Source organism: Pararge aegeria, chromosome Z, assembly GCF_905163445.1.
Source record: "Pararge aegeria chromosome Z, ilParAegt1.1, whole genome shotgun sequence".
Taxonomy (NCBI): domain Eukaryota; kingdom Metazoa; phylum Arthropoda; class Insecta; order Lepidoptera; family Nymphalidae; genus Pararge; species Pararge aegeria.
The window spans coordinates 14,556,824-14,581,815 of NC_053208.1; the positions used below are offsets into that span (position 1 = coordinate 14,556,824).

The 24,992-nt window shown below is 35.0% G+C and overlaps 1 protein-coding gene across 2 annotated transcripts in view; it reads left to right on the forward strand.

Annotated features, from left to right (window-relative positions):
* LOC120636666 (adenylate cyclase type 5-like) overlaps positions 1-24,992 on the forward strand; it is a 50,938-nt gene that overhangs the window by 23,486 nt on the left and 2,460 nt on the right. For both annotated transcript variants that reach the window (XM_039908230.1, XM_039908231.1), the window contains exons 9-24: positions 1,896-2,042; positions 3,684-3,842; positions 5,982-6,126; positions 10,539-10,639; positions 13,728-13,884; positions 16,861-16,958; positions 17,177-17,261; positions 19,161-19,277; positions 19,798-19,875; positions 19,965-20,116; positions 20,812-20,951; positions 21,444-21,553; positions 22,499-22,718; positions 23,085-23,216; positions 24,243-24,367; positions 24,778-24,930. In XM_039908230.1, coding sequence (XP_039764164.1) covers positions 1,896-2,042; positions 3,684-3,842; positions 5,982-6,126; positions 10,539-10,639; positions 13,728-13,884; positions 16,861-16,958; positions 17,177-17,261; positions 19,161-19,277; positions 19,798-19,875; positions 19,965-20,116; positions 20,812-20,951; positions 21,444-21,553; positions 22,499-22,718; positions 23,085-23,216; positions 24,243-24,367; positions 24,778-24,930 — 2,119 coding nt within the window. The remainder of the gene's footprint in view (positions 1-1,895; positions 2,043-3,683; positions 3,843-5,981; positions 6,127-10,538; positions 10,640-13,727; positions 13,885-16,860; positions 16,959-17,176; positions 17,262-19,160; positions 19,278-19,797; positions 19,876-19,964; positions 20,117-20,811; positions 20,952-21,443; positions 21,554-22,498; positions 22,719-23,084; positions 23,217-24,242; positions 24,368-24,777; positions 24,931-24,992) is intronic.

The following is a 24,992-nucleotide window of genomic DNA, read 5'->3' on the forward strand; positions in this document are numbered from 1 at the left end:
CTTAAAATAATAGTAGCAAAGAAAGAACCAGTAATTTACTGCATTATACTTGGCACCGACTTATGAATGTTGTAGTAAATATTGATTCATACATTTTAGTTACACATCAAAGTCGTTTGTTTTTGTCAGAAAAATGTTTTCACGCTTTTGTGTGGGTGGGTAGGTTTGCAATCGTTTCTATAACAATAATATATCTGCTCTTAACCTTCCACAAAATAATGCTTTTCCCGAAGTCGCCCCGTTAATGCTTCAGTAGGTCTCCCTGGGTCTTTATTGTGACGAGCTACCTATAAATGATGGCTTACCTAGTTTATAGTATATTCAAAGCTTAACCTAATACTTATTATTATGTAGTTCCGGTGGACATCCGTGGTCTTTATGATCAGTTTCACTTGACTAAATGGTGCTTTTCGATAGCAAATGCTCAAGTTACTTTTAGAAATACTTGGAATTTTCTCTCAATTTCTCCAGGATCTTTTCTACAGATATTGACCTGATCAAAATGGGACCACATGGGAATCTTACCGACTCAAACAAAAAACATTTTTTTTAAGTTGGTTTATAAATGACAGAGATCTGAGCTCACAAACATAAAGAAAGAACCTGTTGAGAACCTCTTCTTTTTTGTAAGTTGGTTAAAATAGGCTTATGCTATAAACACTTTTGGAAAGTCCAGTCTGTCCAGTGTCCCTCAACGGACTGTTTGTAGTAAATAGAAGAATTTGCCAAGCATATGTAATGGCAGTTAACCCATTTATTATACTTTTTTTTATATCTAGAGAAAATGCTTGACGCATTCCCCTCAGTTGGGGGAAACTGTGTAGTTATGTGGGAATTGCACCCACTAAAAACTCTGTTTGTCCCTCGATAGGCCTATAAGTGAGAGCATGGGATTCGCAATATAATACGCACGGTATTCACCGCACTCTCGCCAAGGTTTTGATCCCCCAATGCATGGCGGGTCCTATCGCCGATGGCCTAGTTGTCGACTTCTCAGGCCTGACATTCGTTGGATGACCAACTTCCCCTTAAATTCACAACCCGCAGCCCTGCAACTCATTGAGGTCATTGATTGCCCTCTGGCGCCTGGTGCGTCTTCTGCGAGGGGGAAGTGCTGATTTCCTTTCTCTGTCTCGCTCCGCCGCCTCCTTTTCAGACCTCCTCTAAAAAAGGGCAGCGGTATTCCACGCTAAGTCTCTCCGAACTACTGCTTGAATAATAGTTGGAAGCGAGAGGTCACCAGCTGCCGTATTTTAGAGGGCACGGCGCTATTCTGCCCTTGCTGGACATACCTCCAAGGTGTGCTGCGCAGTATCCTCGAGGTAGTCTTCGCAATGATGGCAACCGGGCGATTGCACCCGACCAACGCGACACAGATACTTAGATCTATGGTGGCACCCTAACCAGTCCTCCATAACGGGCTTTATCGCCACTATCGTGGCATGCCCTTCTCTAGGATTTTCCAGTCGTCCCTTCCATGCATGACACTGAGTGTATTCCCGCGGCTTCGGTTCCTCGCCCCTCCTCTGCGACTCAATTTTCTACTGATGTAACCTAGTGCTTAAATTATAAGAGCATAAAGCAGTGTAATACTGTTGATGTTTTGTTATTTTGTTTTATTACCCTTTTTAGGACATCGAGGTAAGTTAAATAAAATGTTATTTTAAAATCATTTACGCCATGTTAATAAGCCCCCAGCACGGCTAGCATAGGCAGGAAGCAGAAAAATTTTCTCCGATAATAGCCACTGACTAGAAACACAATTTACTTGTCCACCTACCAAAGCACGGCAACCGCAAAAAAAAAAAATTTTACCGCCATTTGATATTACATGTATATTATTTGGATATTTTAACCACCCGTGCGCATTGCTTGATGTGTTTTCGTTGCCATAGGTTTGATAAGCTGGCCGCCGAGCACAACTGCTTGCGCATTAAGTTATTGGGTGACTGCTACTACTGCGTGTCAGGACTGCCGGAGGCTCGGGAAGACCACGCCAGGTGCTGTGTTGAGATGGGCCTGGACATGATTGATGCGATTGCGTGAGTATTTCAACGTATACTTTTATCGATAATATTTGAATCGACTGCCTAGCCCGATAACAACGTGTTCTAAGGCTATATGGTGTCCATTATTCTACTAGTGAATTCAGGCCCTTTCATTTGATACCCATATTGAGGGATATGTGCAAATGTTATCCGCCGTATTGTGGTGTTGGTGGCCATCTTTGACCGATTTTCATGAAAAATTAGAAAAAAAAACTCCCAAGTAATTCTAATTTAAAAAAAAAATTGTTCATCCGTTCAGGAAAAACGATGCCACAATTCAGGCAACACGTCTAATTTATAACACCCAATTGCTATTCTATATCCATTCTGGATGCAAGCTTAATCTTATCATGATCTTAAGCAAGATAAATATTAATGCATAATTTTGCTAAGATCGATTTAGGGGCGCAGCTGTACATATATTTATTTTTAAGTTTCGCGAAAAATACCCTAGTGCTTTTTGGGTATTGACATGTGCTGATCTAACCTTCAATTTTCTACTCTCAATTATTCTCTTTAACGAATGAAAATGTTTATAAAAGGTGAAAACGATATTCATGAATTTTAAATAGAATATAAAATGAAATAGTAAATATTAAATGGAATGGCGGAGTCCCAGGAACATTTTACTCTTTCACCAAGAAATAATAATAAAAGTTAGTTAAATTTAATAATAAAATTAAATCGCGCGTAAAGGTTACACGCACACACTTTTTTTTACAACTTTGTACAACAAGCATGATGACAGTGACAAAGAATCATAAAATATCGTTTTTATATGACAGGTGAAACGCTGAATTCAAGATTAGGATGTCACGTCTATATATAAACTTAATTTTGTACCACTTGTACTTTAAAAATCTCTGCGTTGTATTCCATGTATTTTGTGACTTCAAACTAGCTATGGAACAAGGACTTACTGTAGATCTAATTTGCCTATTAAGTCACGAGTGCGGCCATGACACTTTATTAACTTCCCGCTAAGAAAATTAAAAAATTTCAAAAGTTGGGAAGTTATTGGTTTCACCCATAATATTTTTTTCGAAAATCGAGTTTTCATCAGTTGAGTCGACGTTTTGATTGTCCTAGAAAGCTTCCCGCTTTTATTCCCGCAATGCTGCCATCATATCTGTGCGTTTGTGTGTGTGTACGTATGTATGTATGTAAACCTCTCATAACTTTTGAACGGCTTGATCACAAAACCCATCGAGCATCGATCCCAAAAACTTATCAGCTCTTAAGCTTGATAAGCCCCGTCGACCGCCGTCAATACGGTCAAAGTCGGTTGATCCGCTCGAGAGATATCGAAAACGAAAAATTTAGAACTTTAGAACAATTAGAAATTTAGAACAATTTTCAAAATTTTCGTCTGAATGATTCTTGATCTAGAATTCTAAAAATATTGCTTTATGAAACTTCTATCAGACTTTTGACCTCGAAGAACGACATAAGTATGGAATTAGCGGAAAGTTGCAAGGATGGCCTTTAGGTCAACCGTTTCCTAATTTATTTTTTTGTTTCTCGGTAAAAATCTTTTATTTATATAATTTATTTATTAAATATGATGATATAGATGCTTCCGAACATCGTGATTTTTCAACGTGGTCTAACTGCTGTTTTATATCTATGTGACAGTTTGGTACGCGAAGTGCTGGCAGTTAACGTGAACATGCGAGTCGGCATCCACACTGGCCGTGTACATTGCGTTGTGCTCGGCTTGAGCAAGTGGCAGTTCGATGTGTGGTCCAACGACGTTACACTGGCTAACCACATGGAGAGCGGAGGAGTAGCTGGGTAAAAATAACTATATATACAAAAAGACACCTACATAACGTAGCTTACTAGGGTGTTGAAGAGGAAAACGTAGCTTTTGTAGACCACCAATTACGTGTAACTCTGCCATGTAGAAATGCGTTGTGAATAATTTTTACATTTACTGTGTACTTCACTCGGTTGAGAAGTCAACAAGATGGCATTGCGGGTCCGGTATGCTTTGATTTCACTATAAATTCAGAGTTCCAAAATCGGGAACCCACAAAGTTCCCGGTATTATTTAAATTTACCGACTATTAAATCTTCCTCAGCTTGATAAATAGGTATGCCTTTTAATACCGCTCAAGATTTTTATCGTAAGCAAACCACGAAATCCATCAAAATGATTATTCAAATCAAAGGTAATTCGACAGTGTAACTAATCGCTACCAAACGAATTCGCGAGGGTCGGAGTACGCGGCTTGTGCACCCCAGAGCACCCAAGTTTACATTTTAATAGTAGTAAATTCTTTGACTGCATTAAAAATATCTGTTATACTGGTACAGTGATTATTTATTTATTTTCAATTAATTTCACTCTATTGCCGGAACATCCTCAAGATATGTTAAGTGTACAATATATGTAGTAAATTATTTCACTGCATAAAAACATCTATTGTACTCACTGACGTAATATAAAATGGACGGCGGGTCTCATATAAAATTTTCAAAAAAAGAACGCAAAAATTTAAGTCTAATCTAGAATCGTGTAAATTTTTTATCAGACTTACAAAAAGGGAGGACGTGTATTTTTTTTTCGCCGCCGCCGATCGCCTTCGGGAAAAGCAATATTTTGTTGAAGGTTATGATTAGTTGACATTCGGCTATTATAACTTAGATATGATTGCAAACCTACCCACAAATGCGTCGATTTTTTTTGACAAAACAAAGTCGTTGCCAAGTAAAATATAAAAAAATACCTACTGAAAGGGTACTTGCCTAACTGCTATTTAAAAAGTAATAAGAAGTATATTATGATCTATACATAGTAACTTTCTGCATTTTACTTGGCACCGGCAAAAAAATATTGTATAAAATATTTATTTCTTACTTTTTAGTTGTATAACAAGGTCGGTTATTTTTTGTTTAAACCTTTTTTACTTACAAATTTTATAAACAATTTTCCACATAAATTTGCATATGAGTTGAATCCTGGAATTTCCTGGGGGAAATTCAAATGTCGTGGTTTGGTTTTATCTATATAAATGAAGTTTTATCTACTTAAACGGTATTTAGCAAACACGGTGGCATTCTATCGGATCAAATTATTTTTCTCGTTGCGACCGAGCTACAATGTTTTTCCTTACTAAAAAACGTTTAGTATCTCTAGGAAAACTGAAATTAACTAAACATAACATGCCATACAAAAAGAATAACTAAAAACAATAAACAATATAACTAATAACTTATTTTATATAAAAATCACAACAATTATTGTGTACAATAAGCGACTTTACTTTTTTCCGAATCGTTGGATCGCTCACAGAAATTCAGCCGAATATAGTGAACAGATTTGGTCTATTTTTGTCTCTAGCACAACGCGTACGAAAAGATATATTATTTTTTGTTTATTTTGATTAGTTTCGTGATCGGTTTTCAGATTTAATTATAAAATATTGAGTTAAAATAAATAAAATATTGAGTTTCTGAGCCAAATAATAGTTTAAAATGATAAAACAATTGTTTACTTCCTAGAAAAAAAATACGCCATCACCTTTTTATTCTTAAGTAGAGTAATTTTTGCACGTATTTACCATGCAATATGCCATTTTGTGAGTGTAATCTGTTAGTCGAACCAATGAAGACTGGTGCGAAATTAATACCGTTTCTACGTTTTCGTACCCATTGTGTTCGTCAATTTCATATTTCGTCAGATTGTACTACGGTGTAATTCTTAATTTTCTTTTTTGCAAATAATTTCGCTCTAACACCGGAATATCCTCAAGATATATTACATTATTTTGATTTAAACTTCAAAAATAGGTTATTAAACCAATTGATATATAGTTTTAAGCGTTTATTTATGAGAGGATCATTATATAAACGAATGACAATTACAGTTTAGTATAATTTTCCTATTTTTTATTTTGATTTAGTGAAATATGCTTTTGTATTGCTAAGGCGGGTGCACATAACTAAAGAGACGCTGGATTGCCTGGGAGATGAATATAAAGTCGAGCCCGGAAATGGAGGTCAGCGCAATGCTTATCTGAAGGACCACAACATTGACACATACCTCATTGTACCGGATGACACCAGTCGTGTGGTAAGTCGTAGTTAAGTGTTTAATTGCAGCCTTTGTCATCTTATTATACCTAAAGTAGTAAAGCTGAACTAGTAAAGCTAAACTAGTAAAGCTTTTTGTGACAGAGCTCTTGCGGAGAAGTGCTACCACAATGCTTATCGCTGCCGTCAAGCAGCATAGCTGTATTCCAGTCTGAAGATCGTGGTGACCGTTGTAGTTGCAGGCATGTGACTCTTAACACCTGCACCTCAGGTTAACGGCACTTTATAGGACGTATTCTTTGTCAGCCCTGTGAAGTGTTGCTTTGTTTATGGACGGAGAAATTTTTACCTACCATCAGGTGGGCCAACTGTTTGGTCCTTCGTTTATTACTAAAAAAAAAAAGAATTATAACCCTTGCTGGTTTAACTTTATGTCATTGTTAAAAACATGTTTTTGTAAAACGTTACACTTTATTATCCAAATGTTCGTAGTTATAAGACATATAATTGCTTTTATCTACTCCCATGCTTTAAATCATCTATAAAATATTCTAAATTAAAACACCAAAAGTCATAATAACTGTTGTACTGAATTTCATTACTTAACACACTCCTTTGTTTTTTTTTCGATCTCAGACAGACAGCTTGTTTCTTACTGCCTTATGCGTGGTATGTGTATCAATTTCAAAAAAACTAACAAATTCATTCCCGCGCATACCCGGGTTCACGCCACGCGCCTTAATTAAAGTAGTTTTATTCGATACTTTTATAGTTTTGGTTATAAAAAAAATAGCGATTCAAGTTTTGACAGCACACCACCAGATATTTTAAATATATTTTTATAAATTATATTTTTCAAATTCCAAAGAAAAAAAAAGTGGTAATTCTAAATATTCCGCACAGTACATCGGGATCCGGACCTTGCCTTGACCTTTTAAGAACAGATTCCAGTGAATTTTAATAATTGCACTTTACAAAATGTCTTATTACTACTGCAATAAATAATTATTACATTCATATTTAGTTTATTTTTATTCAAAATTCAAAATTCAAATTCAAAAATAAAATTCATTTATTTCAAGTAGGCCTAATATAAGCACTTTTGAAACTTCAAGTCTGTCTGACGCTACCACCGGTTCGGAAGGCAGATTCTAACGAGAAGAAGCCGGCAAGAAACTCAGCAGTTGCTCTTTTCCAATATCCACAATTTACATTTTACATTTTAAAATTCATTTTTCTATTTTGTGAGAGATGAAAGCGGAGCCGGATGCTTCCAAGCACCCTTGTCATTATTAACTCAGTTATGGATGATATTAGGCTAGTAACCTAGTAGACTGGCTGTTTTAATGTTAACATTAACTAACTGAGAACAAATTTAAATATATATCTCCATTTTGTACACAAATCTCAAACCTAATTTTAATTGAAAACTCTAGAATAAGTGCGGTGCTATTCTTGTGACAATGCTCCATATTAAAGACCATAGCCCTATTTTAAGAGCTTTAATTAAGTTTACAAGAGATTTGTTTCGTTAGAACAGAGTGAAATATTTTGATGATTATCCTCGTTATAATGCATTAAAATATAAATATGTGTTGTTTTCGAATTTATGTTTGAACATAACGATTGTAGAGCTATTCTGCGACTGATTCACCTATGCCTCTTTCTGTGTCCGAACGCGGTATCGAAGTCGTTCTTTTTTAAATGCTGCATCGCATTTTGGGAACTAACCACATCTGCTTCAAAGCCGTGAATCGCCGCAATAAGTAAATAAATAATTTTATGTGCGCCCCTAGAATTGTTCGAAAGCAGCGCGGCGCGTTTCGATAAACGATGCTAAAGTAGCTAGGCTGCCCTAGACCTAAATAGTAATTTTGAAAAAGCAGTTTGGTGTCAGGAATCGTGCGTCATTGTATTTCTTAGTGATTGGTTATATTCTAATGCTTATTTTTATTTGAATGCTTCCGGACCGATTTCACCAACCAATGTTTGTTTCTTTAGCGACCCGTTAAGTGCTTTAACGGACAGTTGGTAAACACGAGTGTCCCACCACGAGCCAACAAGTGATTATATTTCCTTATGGGCCTCTAAAGTTAATTGCTGGTGTATCCTTCTTCTTAGTCGTTACAGTCTTGACAGACTGGTCGTGGTCGTCATCTGGATGTTGTGGCTCGCTTAACAATCCTTCGCAACTGTTCTCTAACGGTTGCCTTTCTTGCGCATTCATGTTGAGGAGCCTCGATTGTGGCCTTCAGTTGGTCGTCCATCTCATCGGTAGTCTACCGATGGTGTATAGGTCCGTTAAATATATAGCAGACTATTAGCGACGATTCATATGTCAAGATGGACACTCGTTTCCACCAACAGTCCGTTAAAGCACTTAACGGGTCGAGTAACAAACATTGGTTGGTGAAATCGGCAATGTTTGAAAATGTTCATTTCTACAGAGATATATCAATGTCCACGACTTTTGCCTTCTCCAGTATCTTCATGCAAAGCTTCATGCACGAAACTTTGTAAAAAGTAAAACAAAGACAGAGTTCTTCTGCCGTGCGCTAGTCCCATCGGGAATCTTATAGATGTTGGACAAAGTTTAATCTTAAAGTTTTATTCGAATGTAGAAAAAAATACGGCGGTACTTACTTAGTTATCTTATTTACAAATATTATCTTAATCTGATTACTATAAAACTTTATCAATCTATTGCTCGCAGTACCGCGAATTTTAGTAGAAATACTAGCATTTTTCAGTTAACATTAAAGAGTTTTCACGTGAACGGAAAATTGCAAACGTTTTCAATAACCTTACTGAGCAGCAGTAAAGCGTAGCTGGATTAGTCTACCACACTTTACTAATGCTTTACTGCCCCTTTAACAATAAAAAAAAAACCTTCGGTTTTTTGTTTTGGAATAAACAAAAAACCTTCGGTTTTTAAAATGATTTCTAATTACTAATTTACTTCTTTGGAGAAATGACAAATTTGTATGGTTGTCAGATTTTGTCGTTTGATCCTTCTTCAAAATGACAGTTCTACGCTAATGTGGATGTGACGTTAGTTTACTTGTAATGATACCCAGCACACCGCACATTCACATTATTATTTAAACTGACAATATTTTTATCATTACTTCAATTCTTCAATTCACTTCGCAAACGATATTATATCTAAATACTTAAAAATATGCATAAAAGAAAAGTTTGATACACAATATCTTTATAATCTCGTTCGATCTGCTTGCGCAAAACATTTTATAGTCTATAAAATAATGAATAAGAAAATCTGTGAAAATAAAATCCGTTAATAGATATCGGTGTTCTAACTTCTCTCCTATTAAATTCCCAACGGTTTCACCAGCACAGTCTGGATTATTTTTAACACGCTTACTTCAAATAGATGGTTTAAAATCCTCGCTCATCTACTGAAAATATTATGCACCGCTTTCATAAAATATTCGTTTAACACGGTAATTCCGTGCTACGTAATAATGTTACAAGGAAAATGGTGGCTTAAATTTGTGTCAGATTACTTCCGCTTTAAGCAAAGCAAATGTACCAAAATAAAGTGCACGCTACTAAAGCATTTTCCACTTCTGAATGAATAGTGAATTTATTTTATGAATTGTATTTATGTGTTCTAATAATTATAGTTTTGATAAGTCTCTCGCAAATTTACCAATTCTATATCTGTAGACACCTAAGTAAGTTCATTATCTTACCTATGTCTAAATAAAACTTTAAAAAATGTTTGTATTTAGATTGAAAAGAATTTTCCACTTCTGAAGAAAGAGTGTATTTACTGTATCTTTTGTTCGAGTATATAATAGCCAAACTAAAAAATATTGTAATTACTTTAAATAGCTACACAAAATAATTATCTTGATTACATTTTTTCACTTTCGGGACATCCTGGAATAAATATCTTTAGAAATAAGCTGTCTTATTTTATTTAAATAGTATGTTCCTATCGAATATATTATACATTTAAGTTTATACAAACAAAGCTATAACATAAATATTTCATCAAAATGTTTTCGACTTAAAACGCATGTGGCTTATTTATAATACATAGGCATAATGGTATCACGAACTTCTTTTAGAACTACTAAACACCAATATTTTTGTATACTTACAATGTTTTTACACCGCACTCGGAAAAACTTACTTAGCACTAATTTAACTTCGCACTTTTCCCTTTTAACTATACAAATACCATTATTTCAGGCTGAAATAAAATATGATAATCACTGATCCTGTTGCATTCTGTTAATTAGAAATTCTTTAAAATAGGATACGTAGTTTTTAATTTTATATATTGCATACAAACTTCAAAACTAAAAACATTATGTATGTATTAGTATAGTTATAATATTGGAATTATGATAATAATTTAATAATTACAATAATTTACAAAAATTATGATTTCATGAATAGCCAATTTTTTGTTGTTAACAGGATAAGAAGCCGCAGAACGCAGCAACTTTGAATGACGACGTTTCAAAGGAAATGCGTGTGATGGGGCATGCAGGGCAACCTGGTCGGAACACTAATGCAAAGTAAGTATACATCTTCATTATTTAATACATTCCTGTCCAGGCCTTAAATAAAGCAATTGGCAGCCGGGGTATTATTATTAGGTACATCGGAAGTGATTGAATCTATAATATTAGGTTGGGGAAAAAGTTACTTCGCAGTTTTAAAGAAAATTCAAAACGTTTTCTTGTATAGTTTATTTACATTTAACTAGAGTATGTAGGTACTATTTTGTTCTATAACTCATTGCCATCTTGTTGGTAGGGACATAATCCCATTGCTATAGAAATTTTGGGGATTCTGATCAAAAAACCGCGACAAGTAGTTTTGGCAGTCCTCTCGAGATATTAACTGACACTGCCTAAAGAATTCCGAATTAGACCGAAAACGGTGGAAATCTGAAGGTGCAAGGTCAGGACTATACGGCGGATGCATTAGCACCTCCCAGCCAAACTCTCTTAATTTTTGCTGAGTGGCTAAAGATGTGTAAAGTTATCATGATGAAAAACCACACCACTTTCTCTCAACTTCTTGCTTTAATCTCATTAGTTGTTCGCAGTAGAGTTCAGAAACGATAGTCCTGCCTGGTGGTAACAGCTCATATTTAATAACGCCCTTCCAATACCACCACACACACAGCATCACCTTGTTGCGAGTTAAGCCGGAATTCACCCCAGTCTGTGGCGCCTGACCAGCCACGACCTTTTTCGCACGTTCTTGTCGTACAAAGTCCACTTCTCATCACCAGTTATCAGCTTCTTCAAAAATGGCTCGGTTTCATTACGTTGTCATAAAGAATCACAAATGAGTACACGGTTTATTAGGTTTATTTCAGTGAGCTCGTGAGGTACCCAAATATCCAGATTATTGTGTACCCAGTTTTTTCAAATGCGCCAAAACTGTTTTGTGATTAATTTCCACTTAAACTTTTTTACACTAAATATGCCCTCGTAATTGTAGATGTTGACGTTGTCGATGGATTTTCTTAATTTTGAATTTCGTATTCCAGAACCTTATAACAAACCAATAAACTACAGACGAACTAAATCGAACCATAATGGTTTATTTTTACCATTTAGGTAACAGCTTGAGATTTGATAAATTTATACGTACTCTTACAAAAGGTATTTTAATTCTGCGTAATTTAAATAAATACTGTAGAGTAGGTAAATGGCATATGGTTATAACTTATAACAGCGTTAATATATTTCGTGGAATTACGATGTGACACTCACGTCGAGTTTGAAATCAAATCAAACCAATATGCAAGCAAGATTTTAATTAGATACATCTCACTCAGATTTGCACCACAGCGCTTCAGGATTCGTATTCATATTGTAATCGATATCTGATACGTCTGATCGGTTTACCATAGTTAGCTGCAATTTCTAATTAACATTTATACTTAGGTTTACTAGATTATGGATATTATGACTGATATTTTGTTATATACCTGACGCAATATGGGAATAGTTTATTGTTTTGCAGCATTTTTTTTTATTCGTCATAAAATATTGTTTAGGTAATTTACATATTGTGTAGGTACTTTTGGCTTCTGCTATGTAGACATATTACATTGCATGCTAAAGCTTTAGTTTTCATAACGACATAGTTTTTAATGGTAATCATTCTGTAGTACGAAATAAACAAAAAAAAGGTTTTTATCGTAAATTCAATGCCACTTCGAAGATACAAAGGTATTCGACCAAGAGCTGTCAGGATTGATTCTTTTTCTATGGTTTGATTTTTTAATTTTGTATGAAGATTCAATCAATACCTTCAAAACATTTAATTTTTTTTTAAGTTTTTAATTTTTACCATAATTACCGTCAATAATAAATGTCTTTATTCCAATCTGAATAGTCCTATTCGGATCGAAAATACCTGTAGTGGCTTTATTCAAATGTAATAGTTTTACATCCTGTGAAATGCATATTCGTTGAGAGGGAACTTAACGGATCATAGCAAATCACTATATCTACTTTTACATTAGTACTAAGTAGGTACATAGCCCTGTTTTTTTTCTTGCCTTTCTTTTTTATTGTTGATCTTAAGTTATTTTTAGTAAATATACTAGAAGATTTTTCATCCTTTTCCAGTTACTTGATATACTATTAGGACCGCTATTTAAAAATAAATAAAAAAAAACAAAATTAGGTCGAGACGCGAGAGGTTCCAAACTTAGAAATCTTAAATTGAAATCGCTTCGCCGGCCTTAATCTTAGCTCAAGACTTGACATTAAAGATTACGAAAATTCCATCTTATTTTTCACTTACAACTAAAACTAAAACTACTTAAACTCTATCGTAAGTTTTCATATCCAGCTATAGAGAACTAATTTACAAATTCTGCTTCAGCAGCTAAGACAAGAACATACGTATGTTACAAATTTCTGAAATTTTACATTTCAAATAAACTCATAAGAGTAAAGCCGGCTATTTATGGCTAAGCCAGCTATTAGTCAAAATTAGGATTATTCAGATAATCCTAACTTTTCAGTCAGTTTCAGTGAGCTAGCGTCATTTTCAGTCAGTTTCAGTGAGCTAGCGTCCTTAGTTAGTTAAAGCGAAGAAAATATGTGTTACTTTAGCATGCTGGTTGTGTTTGACAATTCATCTCCATGCTTGCCTGATCAAGAGCATTAGTTAATCCGCCAATTACATTTGAGTCATGTGCTATTGTTTAAGCTGTTTTATAGACCTACGCGTCAAGATAATGGAGACAGGGCATAACGTTGCAGGACGTGTTTCTTGCATGCCCTGCGAAATGTGCTCTGTTAATAGGCAATGGTTTCCCACTTATCATCAAGTAGGCCATCTACTTGTTCCGTCAATTATTACAAAAAAGTTAGGTCTCCCGCAAAGACGTTAGTTTTAAAAATATCAATGCATAAACATAGTACTTTATACCACCGATGTTGTATGCAAACAGAATACGGAGCGAAGCAATTTATATCTCGAACCGATTTACAGTCATTAGTTTTCAAGTGTATGTATAAAATACATATAAAACTTTCAACTAATCAATATATACCGCCTTTTGTCTGTTACTTATTAATCTTCTTTTTATTTGAAAACTATTTTTAAATCTCAATGTTTTTATAAACATAGGAACGGGGTAGAAGCTGGCAACGAGAACAAGCAGCCGGAAGATGAGGTGAATGATTACCTAATGAAGGCAATTGATGCTCGCTCGGTTGACCGTCTCCGCTCCGACCACTGCAGACCTACCACACTTAGGTTCCTTAATACAGACACCGAGAAAAAGGTAACTTATAATTTCATAGTAGTTATAAGTAGCGTACACTTTTCAGCATAAAAATAGATTTAAATTTTGAGACCGCAGTAAAAAAACGTACCTATCATTTCGCCAGTATGTGATCAGTTAAAACTATGATTTGTTGGCGCCAATATGACGACGACAGCCGACGGCGACCGACACGGGACGAACGGAACGTGGCGCCACTAGTGCAGTGACAAGTGACAACTAGTTAGACAATTAATTACGAGAAACGAATACTATTCGAATGTACGCGACGTAACGCCTTGTAGACCAGGGTCGATAATTTTTTAAATGGTAAAAAGTGAAAAAAAATTATGAAACCATATTAATGTATATATTTTTTTACATTATCAGAAAGAAGAGATTTCAACGAACAAAAAACTCCCCAACTTTTTTAAAAAGCTGATATTTTGACGCGAGAATTTTCGATTGAAAATTAGGGTGTTTTTTCGATATTAAGTCAAAATAAGGTGAAAAATAAATATTTCAAATCATTTATTCATTCATTTATGATTTGAAATATTTATTTAGTATCTTTAGAACATAAAAAGGTAAGTTTTCACAAAATTTCGTGAAAAAAATAATTTTTTTTTGCGTAAGATGAAAATAAAAAACCAAAAACTTGATTAATTGAATTTTTACATAAATTTTGAGGTTATGTGAAAAAAGTGTAATTACAAAAGTTGCCGGTCTCTTTATTACCTACAACTTTGTCATTTAATTTTTTTCCATAGGACTTGTAGTTTTGCCGGAAATTGAGATACACCGTTTCTTACCCTTAAAAACTCACCCACTTCCACTTACCGACGTTAGATCGCCCGTAAATTATTTTCCTTTATTTTTTTATATATTCTCATCCTTTTTTAATCGTTTTCATCCTACTATTATTTTTTTTGGTTTCAAAAATTATCGACCCTGGTCTATTGATTAATTTCGCGTCTTCTTTTAATAAACCCACATGAGTGCGCAGTTATCTTAAATAAGTTATGAGGCTGCATTGATTTATTGAAGGAAAAGGCTATGTATTTGGTTTAGGCAACGTTAAGTGATAACAAATTTGAGGACAGGCAAGACAAAATCTTTGTCAATGCGACCTCAGCGTTATGCTGTGTTTCGGACCAGCTCTTTCCCTGAATTATTAGTGCTGTATCATCTGCGTAAGAGACTACTCTACAATGAGATAGCGGAATATTACAGAGTGCGTTAATATATATTAGGAAAAGAGTTGGTCCGAGGACACTTCCTTGGGGAACGCCATATGTTATATCCGCCTCCTCACTAAAAATACTATCAATTTTGACAATCTGGGTTCTATTCGTTAGATAGCTAATAAAGAGGTCTAGTCCAGAACCTCTTATGCCAATGCGTTCTAGTTTTTGAATAAGAATAGGTATGGATACAGTATCAAAAGCTTTTGACAAATCGAGAAAAACAGCAATAGTTTTTTCTCTCTTATCCAAGTTCTGAGATACTGTTGAGGTAAGCTCCAGAACTGCATCATCGGTTGACCTTCCACTTCGAAAACCATATTGATTATTAGATAGTAAGTTAAATGATTATTAGATAGTAAGTTAAATTTATTTAGGTAATGAACGAGACGATTGTTTAAGAGCCTTTCCAGAACCTTCGATATCGCGGGAAGAACAGAAATCGGTCGGTAATTGTTGACACTGAGTCTATCTCCACCCTGATAAATTGGATGTATCAATGCTTTTGTAAAGACGGAGGGGAATACTCCTTTTACAAAACAGTTATTGAAATTTGTGTCAATATCGGTACCAAAACATGTCTGGTATTCCTTAACAGAGCTGTGGAAATACCATCCCAGCCTATTGCTACGTAAATAATGAGTTAAGGACGAAAGTTCCTCATGTTGTTACAACGTTTTACGAAACGGTCATTGTCTAAAAATACTTTTAAGTATTTAATTTCGTAGCTGCTAGCTCGCATCAACTCTGGATAACGAGTGAACAGACTTCATTCAAAATGTTACTCTGAAACAAAAACTTTCCGCACAAACAAGTATGCATTTTATACCAACCAGTTAACGACATGAATTGCTACATAGGCCGTGTTCCAGTTACTGTTAAACTTGTTGCTTCTTCTATTATGTAGTTAACAAAAAGTATTTTTTTATCAAAACATGTCAATTTAAATTAATACCTGCATTACTAATTTACTCTGACTGACTCACAGGCAACCTACAGTTCAAACAGACGAATGCAATAATTTGAAACTTTGAGTGCTTCGAGCTTAATTATTACTTTGAGCTTCGTACTAAAAAAATATTTTATACAATTCTACCCCTTCTAGAAATAATCCAGTCACACCCTCGTACCTTAAATACCGTTTTCGCTATATTTCCGATTCTGCTTCACATACTGACCTCCGATCTCGGCATGATAACCGTCTGGTACTCCCATCTTGCAAAACCAAGTTCTTCGATAACTCTTCCACTTTTAAGGCATTTGTGATTTGGAATAATTTGTATGTCTATTTATTTTCGAATATATATGTATATATAATTGCACTATCCCGCTCTCTTGCAGCTTTTTCTTCTGCCAGAGGTTGCCTGTAAGAGATTGCTTGCAGCAATAAGGCCGCCATTGCATGCCTACAATTCTTGTTCTTTTGTTTATTCTTTATTTTTTGTATATTTTGATGTTTGTGTGCTATGAACTATTTCTTCTTCTTCTTCTTCCCTTTTTTTAATGGGTACAAATGAAAAATCCAAACTTGGACTTCGGCGGCCCTTCTGTTTCTCAAAGGAGGTCCGCGCCCTGCAGTGGGCCGTTGATGTGTTGATAATGATGATGATCATCCGCCGTTTAATTTTGCTGTTTTCTTGGCAGCTCATTTGGTTTACTATTTTGCATTTTCTTAAGACATTATAATTTAAATAAGAAAAATAAAAAAAATGAGATGTTGATGTCTAAATGATACATTGTTTTTTTTTTCTAGTATAACGCGGAGAAAGATACGATGCTGAAGCTCTATTTCAACTTCTCTTTCTTCTCGTACCTCGTGATTACAATAATACAGCTTATGACCTTCGAAATGTAAGTCAATAATTCAATTTTTAAACCCTCCTATTATTTACGAAAATTATTATCAATCTCTATAATATAAATTTCCCTTCATAGATAGTTACAGTAATTCGGCATTTTGAAGATTATTTCTCACTGTAATGTCAAAAATTATTAAATAATGTTTTCATATTATAAACCTTAGAAAAGTTTTTAGTTTACATTGTTAAAGATTTAATCATTTGTTGCAGAACAATGGTTAACGTCGCCGTTATGATCTTTTTTGGACTAGTGGTCTTCAGCATGCTATTTTTGGTACATGGCCTGAACCTCAAGGTAAGTTGAAAGTCAAGTTTCAGTCAGTTTTGAAACGTCAAGTCAGTCTGTTTGTGGTGACTCTACCACCGGTTCAAAAGGCAGATTCCACCGAAGCCGGCAAGAAACTCAACAGATTGCTCCCTTTCAACATCATTTTACGGTTACAAACTTTTAAATTTCTATATTGTGAGGATGGGAGCGGAGCCTACTTCTAAGCCTCTTCAGCCTTGTCGTTAAGAAATTCTTCAATCGTATAGTAACCACGATTTATTAAATGTGTTTTAAAACATGGTTTAGACTTTGCAAACGATATGCAAATGCCACTAACTTATGCCCATTTCGATTAAGGCGGTTATTTATAGCCACTTTTCGTTTCTAAAGAGTAATTCTTTGTTTTACAAAAACTATTTCTTTATAAATATATTATCAGGCTACCGTTAGTTTACATATTTCTTACATGGAGGGATTCACGTGATTTAAATTTATATATTGACCGTACGGCACTTTTCTGCAATATGAATATAGTTTCAATATCAGCAGCTTTGCCTAATAAGATCCCGTAAGACATTACACTTTGAAGAAATTGTTTCTACATCAGTAATCTGTCAAATATTTTGGCGTAGGCTGCCGAGTTTAATTCACCTGCTAGTGTATCTATATGGGTACCCTAGAGAAGAAATCTAAGGGCATACCCATTAAAACTGTGGAATCTTCCATTTATTATTATATATTTATTAACGGTAAAATAAATTCGACACACTTAGTTATTTTTGCATTTAAAAGTAAATTATTGACAGTAAACCAGTGCGACACACGTGATCTCTACCTCCATAAGTCTTAAAAATTAGAGATGTATCATCTGCAAACAGTACAATGTCACAACTTTCACTGACATGGTGTGGTAGATCATTTATATACACCAAAAATAGAAGGGTAGCCAAAATCCCTGTGGGACACCCATTGACGTACAAGACTCCTGCGACATAATATATTTAATGCATTTCCTTTGAGTTTTGTCACTGAGACAAGACAACAGACACCTTAAATGCAACGTTTTTGATACCACGGTAAGCTAATTCAGGAAGCAAAGTTTTATGATAAACACAATCGAATGCTTTGGATAGATCACAAAAGAGACCAATGGCATTCTGCGAACGTTCCCAGGCATCATAAAAATATTTTAAAAGTTTAGCACCTGCATCCGTAGCACGACCTTTACTGAACCCGTACGCTCTTGATGTAGTAAGTTATTTAGAGTTGATTTAATAACTTTTTCAAAGACTTTACTAAGAGCTGCCAAGATTGAAATGGGTCTGTAATTGTTCATGTCGTTTCTATTGCCAGATTTAAATAGAGGAATAAGTGTACTATGTTTTATTAAATTTAGAAAAGTACCTCTATCACACATTCACTAAAAAGTATGGCTAAATAAGGGGCAATCTCTTACATACCACTATTATTCGTCTCGGAGGTAGCATTCATGAGCTTACTTGTAGTGAAATAAAAATAAATACTAGTAAAAGGTTTTACCCTTAAATTCCTTTAAATTCAGCCGAAAACCATCGAATTAAGAACATACACAATCCTCATTCAGCAATTATTGTTTGCAGTGCATTGTGGCCAAAAACAGTGAAAACGTCCCGCGCACGTCTCACTTTATACCCGCGGAATGTTGCTAAGTCACAATTTTTTTCCCATTTTCCCATTTTATGGTGAACGCTTAGAACATTAGAGGTAAAATAATTACTGTCAACTGCTAATTGGTATGAAGTGACTTACCGTTTGTTCGTGAAACCAATCTAAAGTGAAGTGGTTTTTGATGCTTCAATATTAGGCGTGTTCTTAATACTGTGCCGAAAACCTTTATGCTTCTACGTGCCACCATTTTAAAACGTTTTTTTTATTTTTCTTTTACAGAATGTACCAAGGCGCATAAAGCGGCTATCAATGATTGTGCACAATAACCGCAACGTTGCTCAACTGCTCTCGTTCCTAACGATGACGGCCCTCGCACTTCAGATCATGCTCATTTTCGTATGTTATAATGCTATTTATTTTTACTTTTTAGAGACTGCTTTTACTGAAATCGGAACTTTGTAAATCCCTTGATTTATTCAAAACTTCTTTTGCATTAAAACGTTAATCGTCTGTTACAACTACCTTCTTGTGCTTCTCGAATTAATCAAAAAAGACGGACTCACGGAGCTTACGTTAAGCCAGCTGCATTGTTTATTATCACTAACTCGTGATAATAAATGTTTTAAGTCTACGCTCATAAACCATTTCCCATGAATGGAAAAGAGACGTTCATAGGCTTATGATGATTTCCATGCCGGTGCATTATGTAGCTTAAATCGGAGGAATATTGGGGAAAGACCTTAAAGAGCGATGTAAGCGCAAATGCCAAAAATTAAATAAAGTTATTAATTAGCTGAGCGGAGCGGCGACGTTATAAACGAACAAATTTACTATTTCCTTGTCTTTTTAATCTGATCGTCTTTCCACAAAAAAGATTCACCCTCAGATGTCTTGATACCATCATATTATGTTCCAGGGACTTCACACGATGTCTGAGAACCAAAACGTGAAGGCAAAGGATGGCTACACAGATTGCGTCTATTATGTTAACGAGGTAAGATTTAATCCAACATTAAAAAACTAGTGTCACTGGACGGATTTCTAGATTTTATCGCTACTATGAACCTTGGATTTTCGTTTCAGAGATTCCTTCATCTGACGTTGGTAGTTATGGTTACATGCGCAGTCCACCAGATTTTGATGACAGTTGTAAAGGTGGTTATCCTCGCGTTAATCTGTGTGACGTATACGGCGTTTACATTGCACAAAATCTTCCTGGTTTCCTCCAAATACCAGTAAGTATTTTATTCCGCAATTGTTTATTTATTTTTATAACTAAGTCTTATACCTATAGGCATGAGCATTCTCTTCTAAGGAAATATAAATTCGATGTTTGAAAAAAAACATAATGGATATTGAAAGTAAACTAACTAGTGGTCCACAATTAGTAACAGAAATAAATGTTGGTGCTCGGTAAAACCCAACCAATTATCGTCATCAATCAACCGATTATGTGCCCACCACAGGGCACGGGTCTCCTCCCAAAATGGAAAGGGGTTAAGGCCACCACCACGCTGGCCCAGTGCGGATTAGTGGACTTCACACACCTTTGAGAACATTATGAAGAACTCTCAGGCATGCAGGTTTCTTCACGATTTTTTCCTTCGCCGTTGAAGGAAGTGCTATTTAAATTACCTAAAACGCACATTTTAAGTTATTTAAATAAAGTTATATACGCAAATTACCTAAACTTAGAAAAGTTATAGGCGCGTGCTGTTAAAACAATGAATAAATAAATGTGGTAAAGCAATAAATTTAGTAACTTGCTAAACAGCCCTTTAAACCACTCCTGTTTATTTCACGGGAGCTCTTTGTATTCCATGTAATGAATTTCTCAGGTTTATCAACACATTTAGATATACGGTGTTTCTTTCTAAATATCTCTATAGATTTATCACGAGGTTAAAAAAAAAAACATAATTTTTAACAGGTACCTATGCGGTGTGGACGTTGACCAGTCATTCATGGACCTTGTTATGGTTATCGGTGCTTTTTGCTGTTTGTCTTTGCTCTCCCACCAAGCTGAGAGTACCTACAGGCTCGACTTCATCTGGAAACTTCAGGCTCAGGGTTGGTACATTCTAATGCAGATATCCTCTAAAATATTACAAGGTACCACTTACCAAAGAACCATACATAAGATTTTTACAATGTGTTGGTTGGTTCCTTTGGGTTTTATCTACTTGTTTTTTTATCAAACATAAGAAATAGAAAAAACAATCTATCCAACTATTTATAATGAAATTATAATAAGCCATTATGTTATATGTTAGTCAGTAAGTATATAGTATGAACGTAGTTAAAATAATATATAAGTAACTTTTTTGGTTTTACATATATGCCACGGGAACCTACATTTTTCCGGGATAAAAAGTTAAATTAGGTATAACTTTCTCATATGTTAAACAAGATGGATTATGTAATTAAAAAACAAATGTGTTGATTTATTAATTATTATTAAATAAATATAAGTAGTGTATTCCACTAGCGTCGAACGAACGTACAACAAAAGTGTATTAATTCATTTTTTAATTAATCACTAGATAATAAATTTGCTTACAGAAGAAAAAGAGGATATGGAACATTTAGAAGCATATAATAAGAAACTGCTTGGCAACATTTTGCCAGAACACGTCGCACAACATTTTTTGCGCAATGACAAGAACAGTGATGTAAGATATTTTATTTTTATTCTTTTCTTTAACTCCGCGAGGAAGTTTGAGTACCTTTTTATAATATACTAGCGGACCCCAGCGCCATCTGTCGGGCTGATTTGTGAATCTAAACCATCCAGGGTGTCCCCCAAAGGCATTCCAAAAGATTTATTCAAATCGGTCCAGCCGTTTAGGAGGAGTTCAGTGACATACACACGCACACAAGAAATATATATATAAAGATAAGATTTTGCAACTATTGCATCGGCGTACCAGCATACTATTAAATGTAATTTGATTTTCATCAAGATGAGCGATCATCTGTTGGATCAGAATACAGTATGCTACTAGCTGTTGCCCGCAATTTCTTCCGTGTATATTTCTGGTTTCAAAAAATCCCGAATGAAGTTTTTTATTGCCGGTATTTATACCGGCTTTATTTATTTATTTTCAAACTACAAACGAAAATACAAACTGTTTACAGTTTGTAACAAATGTTAATTTTTTTTAATAACGCGGGTAACTTTAACCGGAATCTTTTCCGTGATAAATATTACCTATGTCCATCTCCAAGATACAAGCTACATATGTGCCAAAGAACCGTAGTAAAAAATATTTTAGATACTCATGAAGAAAAAGAAATAAAAAATTTAGAAACCAAAGAGGATTCAAAAACTGCATTTCTAACTTCAAACCACAAAATCTCTATCCCGACTTTATTTAAAGGTTAACCTTAAGAAGATAATGTTCAGGAATTCATACTAAACAAATTAAATAATTTTTCATTAGCAAGAAAAACACTCGAAAACAAATTGTTTGGGAGTGGGTTGGTTGAGCCAAACATTATGAGGTAACAAACAAGCAAACAAAAAAACCAGCAGACACACACACAACAATTCGCATAATATTAGTATGAGTAGTAAACTTATGAGACATAATTTGGTTTTTTTCTTAATACTATAGGAACTCTACCATGAGCAATGTGAATCCGTATGCGTAATGTTTGCATCAATCCCCAACTTCTCTGAGTTCTATGTTGAGTTAGAGGGGAATAATGAAGGTGTGGAGTGCCTCCGACTTCTCAACGAAATAATTGCCGATTTTGACGAAATCCTTTCGGAAGATCAGTTCAAATACATAGAGAAAATCAAGAGCACCGGATCTACTTACATGGCTGCATCGGGTAAGAATCATCACCATGTCATCATCTCAACATACGATCTTCCACGTGCTTTCCTGCGTTCATTTGATGTGATCGATCAGTTAAGTGGATTTCCACTAAACTGATCGATGACACCTAGCTGCTTTTTCCGGCGAAGGGCCGCATATTATGTGACCCAAAGTCCATCGGGTCTGTGCCTGATAAACCTGCTTATAATGTTAAAAGATGTGCCTGATAAACCTGCTTATAATGTTGGCTTTTTTCTTAGATATGTGTATGAGATTTTTGCTTGATTCTTACATAATATTGTAAGAGAGTGGTTTTGTGTGTCCTGAAAACTTCTAACTTGAAGCGATGATAGACAGATTAATATAAAAATGGTTTCAGGTCTAACAGCGGCCACCAGGGATCTCCGTGGCTACCGCCATGTGACAGCAATGGCTGACTATGCGCTTAAACTACGCGAACAATTACTATATGTAAATGTGCACTCATTCAATACCTTCAATATCAGGATAGGTAAGATATGTGATCTTATTCAAAATTAAGATGCATGCTCTGCGTTATATATGTTTTATGTATTTCGCATTTGCGACTTGTTCTCGTGGTTTGTTATTTGCGATGTTTTTATCAATTTCAAGGGCACGGTTTAAATATCTTTTCATACTTGTATTGAAATAAAACGGTTGACCGAGACAATTATAGTACTTGCACTCAACATGTTCAATGGCTCAATGGCTCAACATGTTCTGGCAGTTTCCGGTTGTAGCGGCCGGGTCAGAGTGGGTCAGAAAAACTTTGGAACCGTGCCCATACGTTCGACATGAATCTTGATTTTATCTTCATCTAGATCAATGCGACTGTTCTTATATGAATATTTTTATGTATAAATATCGCATGGCGACTTTTAATTGTCTTACTTCGGTGATTCCTTCAATTTGTTCGATCTAAAGAATCACTAGGTAATATTTGAAATTTTAATGCGATTTTAATTCTGAGCTTCTTGCGGCCAAATAAATTAAGCACCAAAATAGTGTATATATTATTCGCTTACGTGAGTAAAATAATTAAATAAAAAATAAATACACTGTGACAATACACACATCGCCAAAGTAAGCGCTGCTTGTACTAAGATGACTGATGAATATTTTTTTATGAATAATATACATATATACTTTTAATATACAGATAAACACCCAAACACCATAAACCATTCATGTTCATCATACAAACATTTTCCAGTTGTGGGAACCAAACCTACGGCCTTAAACTCAGAAAGCAGGCTGCCTAGTGCGCCAATCGACCAACGGGGAAATATTCACTATTGAATATTTTTAAAAATATTATAATATGTATATATGCATTTAGCAATATGCATCCCATTATTAGATGACCATGCAACGTATCCATTGAACATCATATCAAGGTCTCCGTTGTAAGACGAAGAAAAGTCAATGTTATTAATTTCCTGTATTAATAAATTGTAGTGGCAAACATTGAACATTAGTAGGCAGAGTTAACAACGTACTCGTTTTATTTGAACAGGCATAAACATTGGTCCTGTCGTTGCTGGCGTCATTGGTGCACGCAAACCTCAGTATGACATCTGGGGGAATGCAGTCAATGTCGCTTCAAGAATGGACTCGACTGGAGTAGTAGGCGAGATACAGGTGAATTTCAAAATAAAATATTTAATGTGTAGTGCTAATAAACTTCTAGCTAACTCTGAAATAACTACTTTTTAATTTGGTACAGTTAAGTCAAAAGGAAGCCACTGTAAAAACTTGTCACGGTCAAACATTCGATAGCCTATTGCTTAGTAAAGTCCGATGCAGAGGAATCTGGAAATTTATTAACGCGACGTGTATAAATTCGCTTACTTTTTATAAATGACAGTTATATTTAAAAGCATTGCGATAGCTGTGGTACCATATATTTATTGCTTTAATAAGTAGTAACTTGTGTTCATGCATTCAAAGCTAATTGCGAATTTATATACGTATCAAGTAAATGTATTATTTAATAATGATGTAATATATTTTCATTACCCACTATAAATGCTGTTGCGCATATTCAATAGGTCACTAAAGAAGTGTATGACATTCTGTCTACGCGAGGATACAAACTGATCTGCCGTGGCATTGTTGCTGTAAAGGGCAAGGGTGACATGATAACCTACCTCTTGAAGGGCGTCAGCTCGTGCCCTCCAAACTCAACAACGGACATATATGCGGTAAGTCCCTAAACAGTTCCCTCTAAAGCATTTTCATCACACGAAGCGTTGCTCGGTTTACA